Source organism: Diadema setosum, chromosome 1, assembly GCF_964275005.1.
Source record: "Diadema setosum chromosome 1, eeDiaSeto1, whole genome shotgun sequence".
NCBI classification, from domain to species: Eukaryota; Metazoa; Echinodermata; class Echinoidea; order Diadematoida; family Diadematidae; genus Diadema; species Diadema setosum.
In genome coordinates, this window is record NC_092685.1 from 441,475 (window position 1) to 457,081 (window position 15,607).

Genomic DNA, 15,607 nt, shown 5'->3' on the forward strand with positions numbered 1-15,607 from the left:
GTATCACCCTAACTATACCACTTGCCAAGTTTGGTGAAAATCTGATCATGTGTTTTCAAGAAGATGAATATATGAAAATTGGGCCCTAATCCCCCCCCCCCCCACCCCCTTCCCGGGTCCTACGGAGGACACATCCAGATCTGCCATGAAGAAACTTGAAACTACATTCAGCAATGTACTCATTCATAGCACTAACTTATCTCTGTCACTTATGGTTCTGAAGAAGAAGATTATTACAAGATTCCTTAAAGGACAAGTTCACCTTCATAGACATGTGGGTGGAGTGAATGCTGTGATATTAATAGAACACATCAGTGAGAGTTTGAGGAAAATCGGACAATCCGTTCAAAAGTTATTAATTTTTGAAGTTTCTGTTCAGTCATGGCTGGATGAAAGACTACAGTAGCTTGTGATGAGGTTGTGAGGTATCAAGAAAATTCAACATATTTTCACTTTTTTCGCATTACAAAAGGACACTCGACTTCTCTCTTTCAGAAGGCATGGTGAATAATATTACCCTTTACATACTTCAGTAGCAAGTCGAAGAAATGTGCACTTCGCTCAAAAAGAAAACTTTTGTGAAATTCTTTTTATTTTTCTTACCTTATATCGTTCTACGCATGTGACATACACTGCAGTAGTCTTCTCATCCAGCAGTGATTGCGCAGATACTTTAAAAATTCATAACTTTTGAACGGATTGTCTGATTTCCCCCAAACTTTCACTGATGTGTTATACTAATATCGCTGCATTCACTCAATCCACATGTCTATGAAGGTGGACTTGTCCTTTAACTTGGAGGGTTTGAAGCTCCCCTTGGGTCCCGAAGGGTAGCTCTGTGCCTATTCGAACCAATTTTATTGATTCCATCCCCCTAGGGATGCTACCTGCCAAATTTGGTGAAAATTTATCAAGAGGTTTTCAAGAAAAAGATGAAAACATTAAAAAGTTTATGCACAATGGACGACGCACATCGGACGCTGGATGATAAACGATCACAACAGCTCACCTGAGCGTTTGGCTCAGGTGAGCTAAAAATAAAAAGAAAAAAAGCAGAAGTAAATGAATTGTTAAGAAACGTTCTTCTTGTTTTTGAAAATCACTTTTTGGCATGTTAAGTGATTAAGATGTAACCTTATATAAGAAATCTAGTTTCAGAACAGATTGCAAACTAAAAAGAATGTACCATATTTGTGGGTAAAATTGGCCTAACAGGTAAACTCGGCCCCTTGTAATGGCGTCATATAGGGGCTGAGTTTACCTGTAGGGCCGAGTGTGTAATTGCTTAGTGGCACGTTGCCAAGCTGTCATGACCCACCCTGACAGTTTGAACTGTCCACACAGTCCTCTTCATCTTGGCCTCCAGTATCCACCACCACCTCTTCCTCCTCCTCCTCCTCCTCTTCCTCATCCTCCTCATCAATGACGATAACATCATTGTCTAGAATGGAAGCCTGAGTGGCAGTGATGGTGGTGGTAGCCTCTCCATGGCTGAGAACTGGAGTGGTGAGTGATACGTCTGTTGTTGAATGACTATCCACACTCTGTGATGTAGTAGGAGTTGAAGGTCTGGTAGTAACAACCTCTGGAAGCCTTCTCGTGGTGTATCCAGGGTCAGTCTCTCTATTCAGAGCTGTTGTTTTAGGTCCATCTGCAAATGAAGGTAAGGTGGGATACACAGTGATGCAACAATGTTCCTCTCAAACACTAATACTACTGTCAACCATGCTACTAATCATAAAGTAACAGAAAATTAATCAATAAATGCTAGTACTGCATCACTTGACTATTTTTCTTTGCAAAAGATGAAGCATTGACTCTTGTATCATTTTGTAAAGAAATTACCTGGAGAACATGTTGGCTCACTATTCCTTTGTCTGGTGTCTGGTAGCTCTTCCCCAGCCTCATTGACACACCAACAGTACCTAGCCTGACCTTGGTAGCATTGGACCTCTGAGTAGGACCCATCACTGTCACACTGTGGGATATACAGGTTGGCTTGTGGAGATTCTCTGGCCGCTTCTGTAGCTTCCATCTTATGCATCTGGCAAGTTGTTAAGACTGAAAGTAACAAATTATTGTTCTTGAATAATTTTGTTTCCACCATCATTCAACAATCTTACAACATTTGTAGGAAATGCAAACAGAAAAACTGACCAGAAATTAATATTATTTATTAGTGGAAAATTGAGCAAAGAAAATGGAATTCCATCGGGATCCCGATGAAATCCCATTTTCTTTGCTCAATTTTCCACTAATAAACAAATTTTGTAGGACACAAATTTTGTTAGTATTGTTGGGAAGATAAAATCTTGTAACCCCAAAATTTCAAATGTTCAGGAGAGCAAAAAAAAGCATGGCAGCCAAAGCACTAGCTGTAACAAATGGGATAGACTTTCCTTTAACAGGATGACTTCATTTTGGTGTAAGACAGCTAGGATTTGGGCAGGACATCACTTGACTGATTATCTGACAATTAATCCAAAAAAGTAATTTTCACCAAAATTTGAGATACATTTTCACCCTGGCAGCAACGTTATACATGTATCTTTGCACTGTAGATGATGTCATAACAAGTTCTTTATTGACCAAATAACAAGGGAGTATATAACCTTGTCATTATTTATTTTCTCTGATTTTTTTTCCCGGTCACAATGTTTTAATCACTTAATTTATGTCCCTGCTCATTAGGAGTTAGTGTCTTTACTTGCTACCTTCAGTGATGGAGCTTCAAAAATCTAGAAAAAAAAAAGCTTTGACATAAGCTTGTGTGTAATTTGTCAGCACTGCCACAGTGACTCATATAAGAAAACCAGATTTGTATAGAACACAGGTCATACATTTAAAGGCTGTATCAATATATTCTTCAGTCATGGCCTTGGTCATAGGTAGGCCTTTTTACAAGGAAGATAATGTATTTGTAATGTTATATAATGACAATTGTGCTTAACAGTAGACATCCATGAAATAAGAAAGGTTCTCAATGCATCATTAACTTCCAAATATAATGGCTACATTTATAAACATTTACAATCAGACATATTTAAATTTTGCTTTTGACCGATATATGTACATACTCTTCTGCCAGACATCCTTTTTGATTCAACTGTGTAAATAAAAAAAAATTACATAGATTATATTGAGGCTGCATTTTTATGAACATGTAAACTGCCCAATAGTTTCAGGGCAACTGACAAAAAAAAAAAGAGGTTCAGATCAGGTGTTGACATCAGAACAGAGATCAACTTTAAGGTATTTTTTCTAAATTTAGTAAATATTTAGCTCTACTTGCTGCTAACCTCTGGTTGCCACACCATCACACATCCTAGGCGTAGCCTCTTGAGGGTCGACATCAACAACAAACAAGACCTGTCCACTGGTTTGCTCCACACACAGACATCCTCTCTCTGTGTGACATTGCAATTTGGCAAACAAGCCTTGAGCAGTACACTGAGGCATGTACTCCCAGTCCCTGGTTCTTGCCATTACTTCCCGGTGGGCAACAAAGCACACACTGTCCATGATACCTGCATGTAAAAAAAAAAAAAAAAAAAAAAAAAAAAAAAAAAAAAAAAAAATCCTTCGTTTCAAAATACAGGTAAAGTCAGTCATAACAAGGTCGGCAGCACCACCAATTTTACCTTGCAATAGTTGACACTTCACTGTAATCATATTTTTAAAAGAGAGAGAGAGAGAGAGAGAGACCAGCTAAATAATGGTAAACCTGTGTATTTGAAATTACGATAGTAATCATGGAAATTTCTTCTCATTAAAAATGGCACCTCATTGTAAACAAGCTTGTTATAACTGCATGGGTTTCCTCCCTTTTTTTTCTACTCACTTCAGCGGCACAACTGAAGATACTATAAAAAAATTATAATAATTGTAATTGCTGTGATCACATTAATTTCTGCAAGATTTTTGCAACATTGGCAACAAGATACTGAATAGTGATTATAGGATATCTTTCTAATCAATAGATTTGTGTGACAATCATAACATGAGAAATATTATGGAAAGCAGAAAGTAAGGCAGATGTCTGACATTACCATCACAGTTCGGACGATCTTCTCCTGGAAGTGTCCTGGTGAAGTCAATCTCTTCCCCGTTCTCATTGACGCACCAGCAGTAGTCATTATTGCTGCCATAACACTGCATGATCTCATACTCTCCACTCTCAGTGCACTGAGGAACATAGCTGCCTTGTGCAGAGCGTCTATGTTGCTGGCAGAGAGTCATTTCACTAGGATGTTGGGTGGTGGTGGTAGGATCCAACTCCCTCACATTACCAGCACTGTTCTCATACACTGCAATTGACAGGTTGGTCAAATTCAGAATTTAGTACACAATGAAAAAAAAAATGTAAATGGTCTTTTAAATCATATCCATTTTCTTTATCAAATATATCTTTTTAAGTGAAAATAATGGTACTCATAATGATATAATGTATTATGTTAAAGGGGGACATGAGAATTTACTGTTCATCCTAGAATGATAGTCAAACCTGTCATTAGTTGCCACAAAAGGGGGACAAAAACATTGGCCTTTACATGTGGCCCCTATAAATTTTCTGACATTTGTAAATATGTCACATAGATGTATATTTGTTATCATTGTATAACAAGTACTTACATGTTTCAGTATTTACAAAAACTTATATACAGTGCACTCCCGTTATAACGAAAGGCTCGGGACCGGCAGTTTTCTTTCGTTATAACGAAATTTCGTTATAACCGAACAATACAATATATAACGAAAACAAGGAAACCATGCATATATATCATATTCTGTTTGCTGAATCCTTAGCATACACTGGAAAGCTATGTAAAATGTGCCTTGGGATTATTGTATTACTATATTAAACGCTCCCTTCAGAAACTGTGCGTGACACAAGGAGTGAACACGTAGTGATGTGAAGCATTCGCCCATGCAGAGACGCTGTAAATGCTTGTTCCGCTACGTATTTTCGAAAGCAATTCACATTTCGTTATAACGGAGCACATTTCTCTTGTTTTTCTTTGTCTGTGGCGCTCGGAAAAGACTTCGTTATAACGGAAATTTCGCTATAGCCGTGTTCGTTATAAGCGAATTTTGTACCATAGACTTTAATGGTGATAATTTTGGGACCAGAAGTTTTACTTCGTTATAACGAAATTTCGTTTTAACCGTGTTCGTTGTAACGGGAGTGCACTGTATAAATGATCAAAAGTGTTTCGCATGATAGCAAAATTTTGCATATGGAACAATGCCGTTATTGATCACATTCTTCCGGGCACACAATGATTTCACACTGCATGTATACATCAAGCAAGCTTTTCACAAGTGCATAATTATGATTTTTTTTAAACATGCATAATTATGCCATATTGTGTTTGTACAGACCCATATTAACAAACCAGCAAATATTTCTGCAAGAAGGGATAGTATGTGTGATGCATTCCACAAGGACTGGTAACACATAAGTAACTGCTTGCATAAGACAAAGCACTATATCTCCATAGCAGGAAATCACTAACTTCAGTTCTTAAAAGGGGATATAACCAAGTTCTCATTGCATGCTAATTCAAGCACTTGCAAAACTGTCTTACTAATCCCAAAATGTAAAACATTGAGCTCTTAAAATATATGATGTAGAGATAGAGAGAAGGGGGGGGGGGAGATCTATCTATCTATCCATACATATATATATATCCATATATCTATACATGTATATCTCTCTATCTATCTACTGTAAAAGTGGATATTTTCGCGCGACTAATTTTTCTCGCTTGGCCGGGTCAGAAGAGTTTCGCGTGTTTTTAATTCCGCGGAATCTAGACATCACGCACAGGAACATATGGCAAGCAAAAATATTCGCGGGATTTTATTTTCGCGCTAGTTTCTGGTTGCGCGAAATGCGCGAAAATTTCAACATCGCGAAAATTTCCACTTTTACAGTATCTATCTATCTCTCTATCTATCCATCCATCTATCTACCTCAGTCTGTTCTACCACAAACTGACCTGAACAGTCCGGACTCTGAGTGTGCAGCTTTCTGGTTATTCTGCTGCCTTCTATCTCCTCCCCAAAGTCAGTGACACACCAGCAATCCCCAGTACGTGGTGGACATTGAAGAGGCTCAAAGGACCCATCAAGCTTGCACTGAGGTTGATCTTCCACACCAGATGCCTCAAAGAGTGCCCTCATTCGCTCACAAAGAGTTTTGCCTGTACATTGCAATGTTAACATGGTATCAATGCATTTCATTACAGTTATAGCGCCTATATAAGACATCATAAAGGTGTTTTTTTTTCTTTGGGGGGGGGGGGTTTAGAGTCTGGAATAGAGGCCTGGAATCCATATCGAGTTATCTTTGTCAATCGATTAGAACAGGTACAACAAGCCTGTTTTGTCTACCAAGACTATAGACACTCATACTCATCTCCTGTCACCCCATTACTATCCAAGTTGGACTGGGACCTGTTACACACCTGCCATCTTTTTGTGAAAGCAAAAATGTTTTATGAAATACAACACAACCTGGTGAACATCTCCCAATCATCATAATCCTAGCATCCTACATTGGCAGAATTAAATGACCACCTCCTCAAATATACACTCCTGGAAGTTGCAATTGATCCATACAATACTCATTTTTCCCCAAGTGCAAAACGACTGTGGAACCACCTACCATACCCTGCATTTACTTCAAGAACACCTACGGGTACTGCTTTCTAAGAGGCTTTCCTCCCATCTATTTGGAACATGCAGCCCCCAGTAGGATCCACGATGCTATAGATCAACCGGCTTGGTTTTTATGTGAACCTAGCAAATTTTTATTTATATAATTGATTATATTTGCTATCTGTAAATACACTCCGCCTGTTGGCCTTTGATGTCACTGTGTACCATCCCAGTAGAGCTTCTTACAGGGATTACTTTCTCAAGGTTTAGTACTGATTAAACATCACATGTGAGTCTCCCTTACTCCTTCATCACAGTTTAATATATAACATATATATTGATATATATATATTACTTTATGCAAAGTAAAAAATTGACAAATATCCCACACTTTACACCTCAGTCAGAATAATACCTCTTTTTTTTTCACATGAAAACAACCTACACTTACCTTCTACATAGCAGGCATTTTGACAGTCCAACTCAGTCTCAAATCGGTTCTGATTACCTTCACAGCCACCATAGACAAAATTCTTACATTTGCCTTCCCTGACATCATAGTACCACATAGGGAAAGAACCTTCACAAGGACCCATGTCTGCAGAAATGGTGCACTGATCTAGATTTGGAAGAGATATTTATTCAGAAGTTTACAAGAACATTTACATCTTGTTCTATTTTCCTTCCAATCAAGTTTCTGACATACAAGCTGCATTTACTATCGAAGATAAGGTGCCTCAAAGATAAGTAACTTTCTACCTTTTCACGTTACATATCTCTTCATGACAATTAGTAACTGTAATATCAATACAACAATCATTTTAATCATATATGAATGTTTATTTCACCATTCCTGTCATCATTATTAGGTATAGTGGTAGCATTTTTGAAGGATTACTAGTTCATTATCAATATCATCATCATTCATTTGGCATTTCATCAATATAAATATGCATGAACATTGATAGAATACTACACGTTTCTATCCCAGCATTGTTAAAATATGAATATACTACATATGCCAGTATTGTTAAGAAAATTATATATGACAATTTTCTATCCCTGCATTAATTGTTGAAATATGAATATACAGTGAAATCCTGTTATAACGAGGTCCGTGGGACCGGCAAAATTACCTCGTTATAACCAGTACCTCGTTATAACCGTACACATCAAAAACAAAGAAAAACATAAGCATGATGACATATACCCATCAATCAAACTTGAGAACATCCTTTGCATTGTTATTACACAGTTATGGATCATTATTATTGAGAGAATAAAGGGAAATTATATGTCAACTGATACAAAAAATGACGAGGAAAAAGTATGGTTTGAAATGCATTACTTCTTTATTTTTCTTCCAAAAATCTAAGAATGATATTTTTCGTTTGTGAAATACAGTGTAAAATGACAATAAACAAAATCAGATTGTATAAAATGTGTTTAAGTTTTTCTAAACACTAGCGCAAATAGAGTAACATACATGCGTTGTTTACCGTAACTTTCGAGGTATTTTACGCTGTTGGTGCCCAGAATGCGATGATTTTATGAATCATTTCGGCTGTAATCTTTAAAATATATGATCGTTGCGCCTGAATGGATTAAAAATGCGTTCTTTATTTTTCTTCCAAAAATCTCTTCGCGTTTTTTACATCCGTTCTTGAAAAAATATGTGCCAGGGAATTTGGAAGGTTGTGATCCTTTTTACGCAAATCAGTACCTCGTAGACCATTCTGAAAGAAAGAAAAATCTTCATTGTGAAATGCATTGTCAAATAATAATGAACAAACCCAGATCTACTCAAACTGTTGAGTGCGTTTGTTTCTTTTTCTGAACACCGACTCAAGTAGATTAACAAGCGTTATTCAACTATTTTTTCGCTACTGTCATCCAGCAGGATCACATTGATTTCATTTATTATTTCGGCTTTAATCATACACACTCATATGTACTTCATCATTTGTTAAATGATAATGAACAAAGTAAAATCTATTCAAACTCTTAAATGCGTTTGTTTGTGGGGTTTTTTCTGAACACCGACTCAATTAAGTAGATTTACATGCGTTATTCAACTGTTTATACACTACTGTCACCCGGCGGGATCGCATTGATTTAATTATTTCGGCTTTAATAATACACACTCATGTTTACATTATCATTTGTTAAATGATAATGAACAAACCTAGATCTATTCAAATTGTTGAATGCATTTGTTTCTTTTTCTGAACAGGGACTCAAGTACATTAAATTAGCATGCGCCTATTAAACTATTTTTACACTACTGTTACCCGGCGGGATCGCGCTGATATCATTAATCATTTCGGCTTTCATCATACACACTCATATTTACATTATCATTTGTTAAATAATAATGAACAAGCCAGATCTATTCAAACTGTTGAATGCGTTTGTTTCTTTTTCTGAACACCGGCTCAATTAAGTAGATTAACAAGCGTTATTCAACTATTTTACGCTACTGTCACCCGGCGGGATCGCGATGACTTCATTAATTATTTTGGCTTTAATCATACACACTCATATTTACTAACCACCAAACAAGTGTAAGTCGGCACTAAAAATGGTATACAGTGTAATGATGAGTTACATTTGCATTCCAGTTGTCCATTTTTGGCCACGAGTGTCGCTACATATATATGAAAAGTTTGTGAATGCGTTTTTTTTTTTTTCTCTCTCGTTGCGTCGTGGTCTGACGTTTTATCACGCACGTGGATTTCGCGAAAAAGAAAATTAAATGATTATAGTCAATAACTTTTAAGTAGGAACATCGGAAGGTATTCCTGTGTCTTAACGCATGGGTAAGAAGAACACATGGAAGGAACTGTACTCTGCAAAATGGGAAAGAGACATGGATAGCGTGAATTCGGTTTTTAATGTTTCGTTTGTCGCGTGTTTGAAAACTGCAAGTCAAGAAATGGAACCTCGTTATATCTGATCAAATTGCTAATGTTTTTCTTTATCATGATGCACCAGAATTGTCCCTTGTTATAACCGGAATCTCGTTGTAACCGAACTCGTTATAACCGATTCGTTCTGCCATAGGTTTACATGCAAAGGAAAACGGGACTGACGCGATCACCTCATTATAAGCGGTACCTCGTCATAACCGAACTCGTTATAACGGGGTTTCACTGTACTAAATACAAATTCCATCCCACCATAGTCAAAATGTGAATATATTACAAATGAATACCCCAGCATTGTTAAAATGTGAATATACTTCAAGTTCCATGCTAGCACTGTCATATTTAACCCCAATACTGTCAAACTGTGAATATACTAGGAGTTCCCAGCCCAGTAAGGTTAAAATACGATTATGATTTATGTTTCTTTTCCAGCACAATTTGTTTAAATGTAAATTAACAAGTTCCACCCCAGCACTGTCAAAATGTGAGTTCATGCCAAATTCCTTTTCCAGCAAACTACAAACTCCATCCCATCATATCTAATATGTGACATACCACCATATTCAAAATGTGAATATACTACAAGTTTCTTTCCCAGCACTGATCCTGGCAAAATGTGAACAACCTACAAGTTTCTTTCTCACATGCTGCATGTCTTGCTATCTCTCCAGAGGGAAAAAGAACATCTGTGTTTCATATGAACCATATTATGCATTTTCTCACACACATGTTTATCCAATCAGAATGTCATGTAGAAGGTTTGCCTGTTAGCAGCTAGATGGTCTGCCTAATCATACTTCTATTGACATCCATCCTCACATGCCATCTTTCAAAATAATAGGGTAAATATTTCCTGTGATATGGTCGGAGAAATCTAATAAAAACTCCAGGAACATATCATCAGATCACGATGACTGTATATAAAAGTTGCAAAAACATGAAACTTTAAGAGGAAAGGATTATGTTGGTACAGTAATACCTTTTTTGTCATTTGACATGAGAAACTGATTTGGCAAAACTCACAATAGAGCCCAACACATAAACTTCTTGAATGATGCACTGGGTGATTTCATGTTTGGTGATGGTGCTGGTGATGGGTTAAGCTTTAGAACATCTGCCTTAAATGGAGGTCCAACATACATGACCACGTGTATGGAAGTGATACCAATCATAACTATCAATCCCAAAACCTAGTGTTATCTTCACACAGCTGCAAAGTCTGCAGCATCAGGGAAATATGAATGTTCGTATTTGGTTCATTTGAAAAGCACAACATACCAGTACAACTACCATATAGTTCTGTTTGGAGGAAGGATTAAAATGCCACAAAGCTTTTAACCTTCCTGAAGTACAATTACAGTTGTATCTTGACTTTACTACCATGCATAAGCTTACATGGCCACTTTTGGTATGTTTCTTTATGTTTCATGAGCTAATAATTGCTCAGGCTATGCATGTAACTATAACTTAGGTCTGATGATGTGTATCCAAGAACTTGATCGTAATGTGGGTCTCATTTGTACCAACACTAAACTTGAAATGACAAATTTGATATTCCGTAAGGCTGCATGTGCATAGACAATGGGGAAAAAGCACATAAATAGCCAAGATAAATAGTGGCATGCACAACATTCTAAACTAGTCCTGACACAAACTACTTGAACAAAGTCATGATTTTCAGGTCAATATGCTAACACCACCTGATATCAACTTAAGATTATCACTGGCACCAACTTCAGCACTGGCACTTAACATGAAATCACCCAATGTGACAATCATCCTAAATCACTCACCATACTTGGATATGAGTGGTAAAGAGCCAATCACATTGACATTACATCGCTCCTCGCATGTCCATTTGTCGAGAAAGCGATTCTGGTTACCAAGACAACCAGAATACTCAAAGTCCTCACACATACGAGAGTTTGGGTTAAAGAACCACCTGACTTGGGAGTCACGGCAACCACCGTAATCCGGCTGCAGACCGCAGGGATCTATGCAAGGTAGAAATTCACACCTTTTTAAGCATTTGCACATTGAATGAACATGAATACCCAACAAGAACTTTTCAAACCTGACATGAATAATACTGGTACTTTGATATAATCAAGACAGGTATATACTTGATGAGTACCGGTATACTATGATTAGAGATAGTTTGATAATTCCTTCAAGGTGGTTGCCATGGAATTTGCAAATCATTTTTTGTGTGCACAGAATAAAGAGTTGGTAAGTGCATTTCAACAAACTTGAACTTCACAGTTCCTTTTCTCCAGATGAACATTACCAGAGTTACAATTCTGTACCACTTAGTTGGATAGGTACATCTGATTCGGAAGATTCATATCATTACTACAAGTATTATCATACCCAATCTATAACACTGTACTGTTTACAAAACCTGTTTCTTATACAGATTGTTGTTTTTCCCATTCAGAAAGAACTGAAAAAATAACCATCAAAATAGCTATACATCATAATATCAAACTATTCTCACCTGCAGTAAAGGTTCCACAGGCAATCTCACAGTCTGTATGTGTCCTAAAGCGATTCTGGTTGCCACGGCAACCACCATATACAAATGTCTCACAGCTGCCTGATTTCGGATTGTAGAAAAAGCTCTCAAACTTTCCTTTACAAGGTCCACTGCTGGCTGGCAGAATACACATTTCTGTTTGGTTCAATTAAGACAAAGTGTGGTAATGAGTTATATCCATGACCAAAGTTGAATATAATACCTAATTCATAATGTTTATCAAGAGTATCAGTCTTTGAGCAAAGCTTTGTTTCACATATTCTTCTTTGAATAATTCTCTTCTACACCAGCTACATCTGCATTAGCTTATACAATGCATTCAAATCTGTCTACTTTTAATGATTCTTGTCAATTTTGGTTACAATTTCATCATAATTTTGAAGTGATCAAAAGGTTTAATTGCCTGTGGTTCTCCCTCATGAGCTAAATGTGAACACAACTGGGACAGCCAGCGAAAAAAAAGAGATGAAATGAGTACATAAATAAATAAAAAAATTGTTACCTTTAAAGGTATCTGCAAAGGCATCTACAGTAAACAATGTACAGTACTGTACTTTAATCTCGAAAATGCATCTAACAATGAGTGCTCTGATCTCCTCTATATTACTTTGTGGCTATATTTGGGGGAAATTGGGTAGGATACGTATGAAATCACGGAGGAAACACTTTTTAATAGATCATTTAAAAGAACCAGATTGATATTTCAACCTCACCTTCCTGTGGGAGTTGAGTATCTTCTCCAACACACTCATTCTTACAGTCATCTAAGGTGTCAAAGAGATTTGCATTTCCTCCACAACCACCATACCAGAACTGGATACACTGCCCGTAGTTGGTATCAAAGAAATACTTGACAACCCAAGCACGGCAGATTCCTGGGTCTCGAGGAAGGGAACATATATCTGCATGGGGGGGGGGGGGGGGGGGAGGGACACATTGAAATAGTGTAAATCACTTCAAAAAAAGTGAAAGAAATAGGCAATTGGAATCAGAACATGGCATGTTCAAAATACCTATACAAATGACAAATTTTACACAAAATGTCAATAGATAAGGTTTTGTCATAATGAGATGCACATGATAATGACATGTAAGATTGATAGTTTGAAGATACAGTCTTAATGATCAGTATGATTGTGTATTTAAAATCAACAAAATATAGGAGAACCAAACAATCAATTACTTGACTTCTGTGGTTGGAAACAAAATTACTTATGACTTTCATGATTCCTACTGGACATAATCCTTTGATGCCTCAATGTCTTTATCATTTTCACATGATAAATTGTGTGTGATGAAATTAAAAATGACAAAGGGTGTTGCAGGAGGACAGGATATAATTTGTCATAATTAATCCTATCATAGTTTTCACCTGTAATACACTCCACAGATGCCACATAAGCCAATAGACAAAGGTCCCACATACATACATAATATTGTTATGTGATCCATATCTTATAGTCTTATAAAGTTTGAAAGTCAAACTTCATAAAACTAGCAGGTTTTAGCTTCAAAATAAAGTTAGATATTTAGCTTCAGACATAATATTGTTAAATCCCTCTTGACTTTGTGACTTTATTAGGATATCATGCCCACACAGTACATATGCAAAGTCAGGCACACAAACACACACACAAAAGAAACAAATGCAAACTAGAATTATCCCTGCCCCTTGTGTTGCTTTATAGTATGTGATGTCATGAGGGCAATGACGTTAATACCAAGTTTGTACATTTGTCGAATTGGAAACAGAATAATTTTAGTTTACTGTACAATTACAGAGTTGACACTGAGTATAAAACTTACAGCAAATGGAAACATGCTTTCCCCCAGCATCACTACACTTAAAGACCATCATACACACCAAATTTGACCTTCACAGCTTGAATGGTTTATTTTGATGCAAAAATGAGTGGTTACCATGGCAACACATTTTCCTTAAACTAACACATTGGTGTCTTGCAAAATTACACTTCTAGATCATGATACATACTTAATTTGACTTTAATTGCTTGAATGATGAAAAGTTATTCGATCTGCAAGGTTTTGGTAAAATTGTGGTTACCATGGCAACTGTTTGTGTGACCACAAACACAAAAATTATGTGTTCCACATCTATACCTCAGGGCCATAATGCCTACCAAATTTGGTTTCAATTGCTTGAAAACTGTGGAAGAATTTCACTCCACAGGATTTAAAAAAAAAAAAATGCGGTTACCATGGCAATGCATTGTCCGATACAAATACAAAGGACATTTTGCAAAACTACACTTAAAGAGCATCATACACACCAAAGTTCACCTTCATAGCTTGAATGGTTTATTTTGATACAAAAATGAGTGGTTACCATGGCAACACATTTTTCTTATATTAACACGTGTCTTGCATAACTACACCTCCCGATCATCATACATACTAAATTTGACCTTAATTGCTTGAATGATGTGGAAGTTATTCAATCCACAAGGTTTTGGTAAAATTATGGTTACCAAGGCAACGCTTTGTCCGACAGACACAAAAATTATGTGTTCCACATCTATGCCTCAAGGCCATAATGCCTACCAAATTTGATTTGCTTCAATTGCTTCAAAACTGTGGAAGTTGTTCACTCCACAAGATTTTGAAGAAAACATGCGGTTACCGTGGCAACACTTTGTCAAGTACAAACACAAAGAGTGTCTTGCATAACTACACCTATAGATCATCATAGATACCAATTTTGAAATTGATTGCTTAAATACTATGGAAGTTATTCAATCCACAAGGTTTTGGTAAAATTATGGTTACCATGGCATCGCATTGTCCGACAAACACAAAAAAAAAAAAACATGTCTTGCACATCTATACCTAAATATCATCATTTACCCTAAGTTTCATTTAAATTGCTTCAAAACTGTAGGAGGAGTTCGCGACGCAAGATTTTGCAACAGACCGACCGACCGACCGACTGACCGACCGCCCACCCGCCCGACCAACATCACGGTGATTCCTACAGTATATACCCCCTTCACACTAGGTGTGGCGGGGGTGTAAATAGTTTGCATACAAACAGAAATCACTCACAGTTAAAATACCAAGATATCAAATTCTGACTGCTTGAGCTACAAGTTCTGCAGCTCTTTCCTGTTTGTCTTCATTTTCCTCATATTTTACTTATTTGTCTTTTATTGCTTTCACTCAAAGTAAATCCTTGCAAAATATAATTTATCTCCTTCCATGGTGGAACAGAATGAACTTCCCAATAATCTCCTACTCATGTAAGCTTGTAGTTGGATGCAATCAGAGCCCTTTCACTCGTCTTCAATGGGTTACAACAGGGAGGTTTTGGTTTGTTAGGTAATAAAAGAGAATTTCAAAAGAAATTGCGAATTATTGTAACAACCTGTGTATTTACAGATTGACATAAGTGATGCAATAAGCAATTGTCTTCAAGTTTCAACATGCTTTTTTCTCTCTCTCTCTCTTTTAACTTTTAACCTGT

At 36.8% G+C, this 15,607-nt stretch overlaps 1 protein-coding gene across 1 annotated transcript in view; it reads right to left on the bottom strand.

Annotated features, from left to right (window-relative positions):
* LOC140232650 (papilin-like) overlaps positions 1-15,607 on the bottom strand; it is a 170,188-nt gene that overhangs the window by 7,319 nt on the left and 147,262 nt on the right. The window contains exons 18-26 of the mRNA XM_072312755.1: positions 12,840-13,028; positions 12,088-12,261; positions 11,384-11,584; positions 7,115-7,282; positions 6,003-6,206; positions 4,050-4,307; positions 3,300-3,527; positions 1,846-2,061; positions 1,319-1,651 (exon numbers count right to left, since the gene is read on the bottom strand). Coding sequence (XP_072168856.1) covers positions 1,319-1,651; positions 1,846-2,061; positions 3,300-3,527; positions 4,050-4,307; positions 6,003-6,206; positions 7,115-7,282; positions 11,384-11,584; positions 12,088-12,261; positions 12,840-13,028 — 1,971 coding nt within the window. The remainder of the gene's footprint in view (positions 1-1,318; positions 1,652-1,845; positions 2,062-3,299; positions 3,528-4,049; positions 4,308-6,002; positions 6,207-7,114; positions 7,283-11,383; positions 11,585-12,087; positions 12,262-12,839; positions 13,029-15,607) is intronic.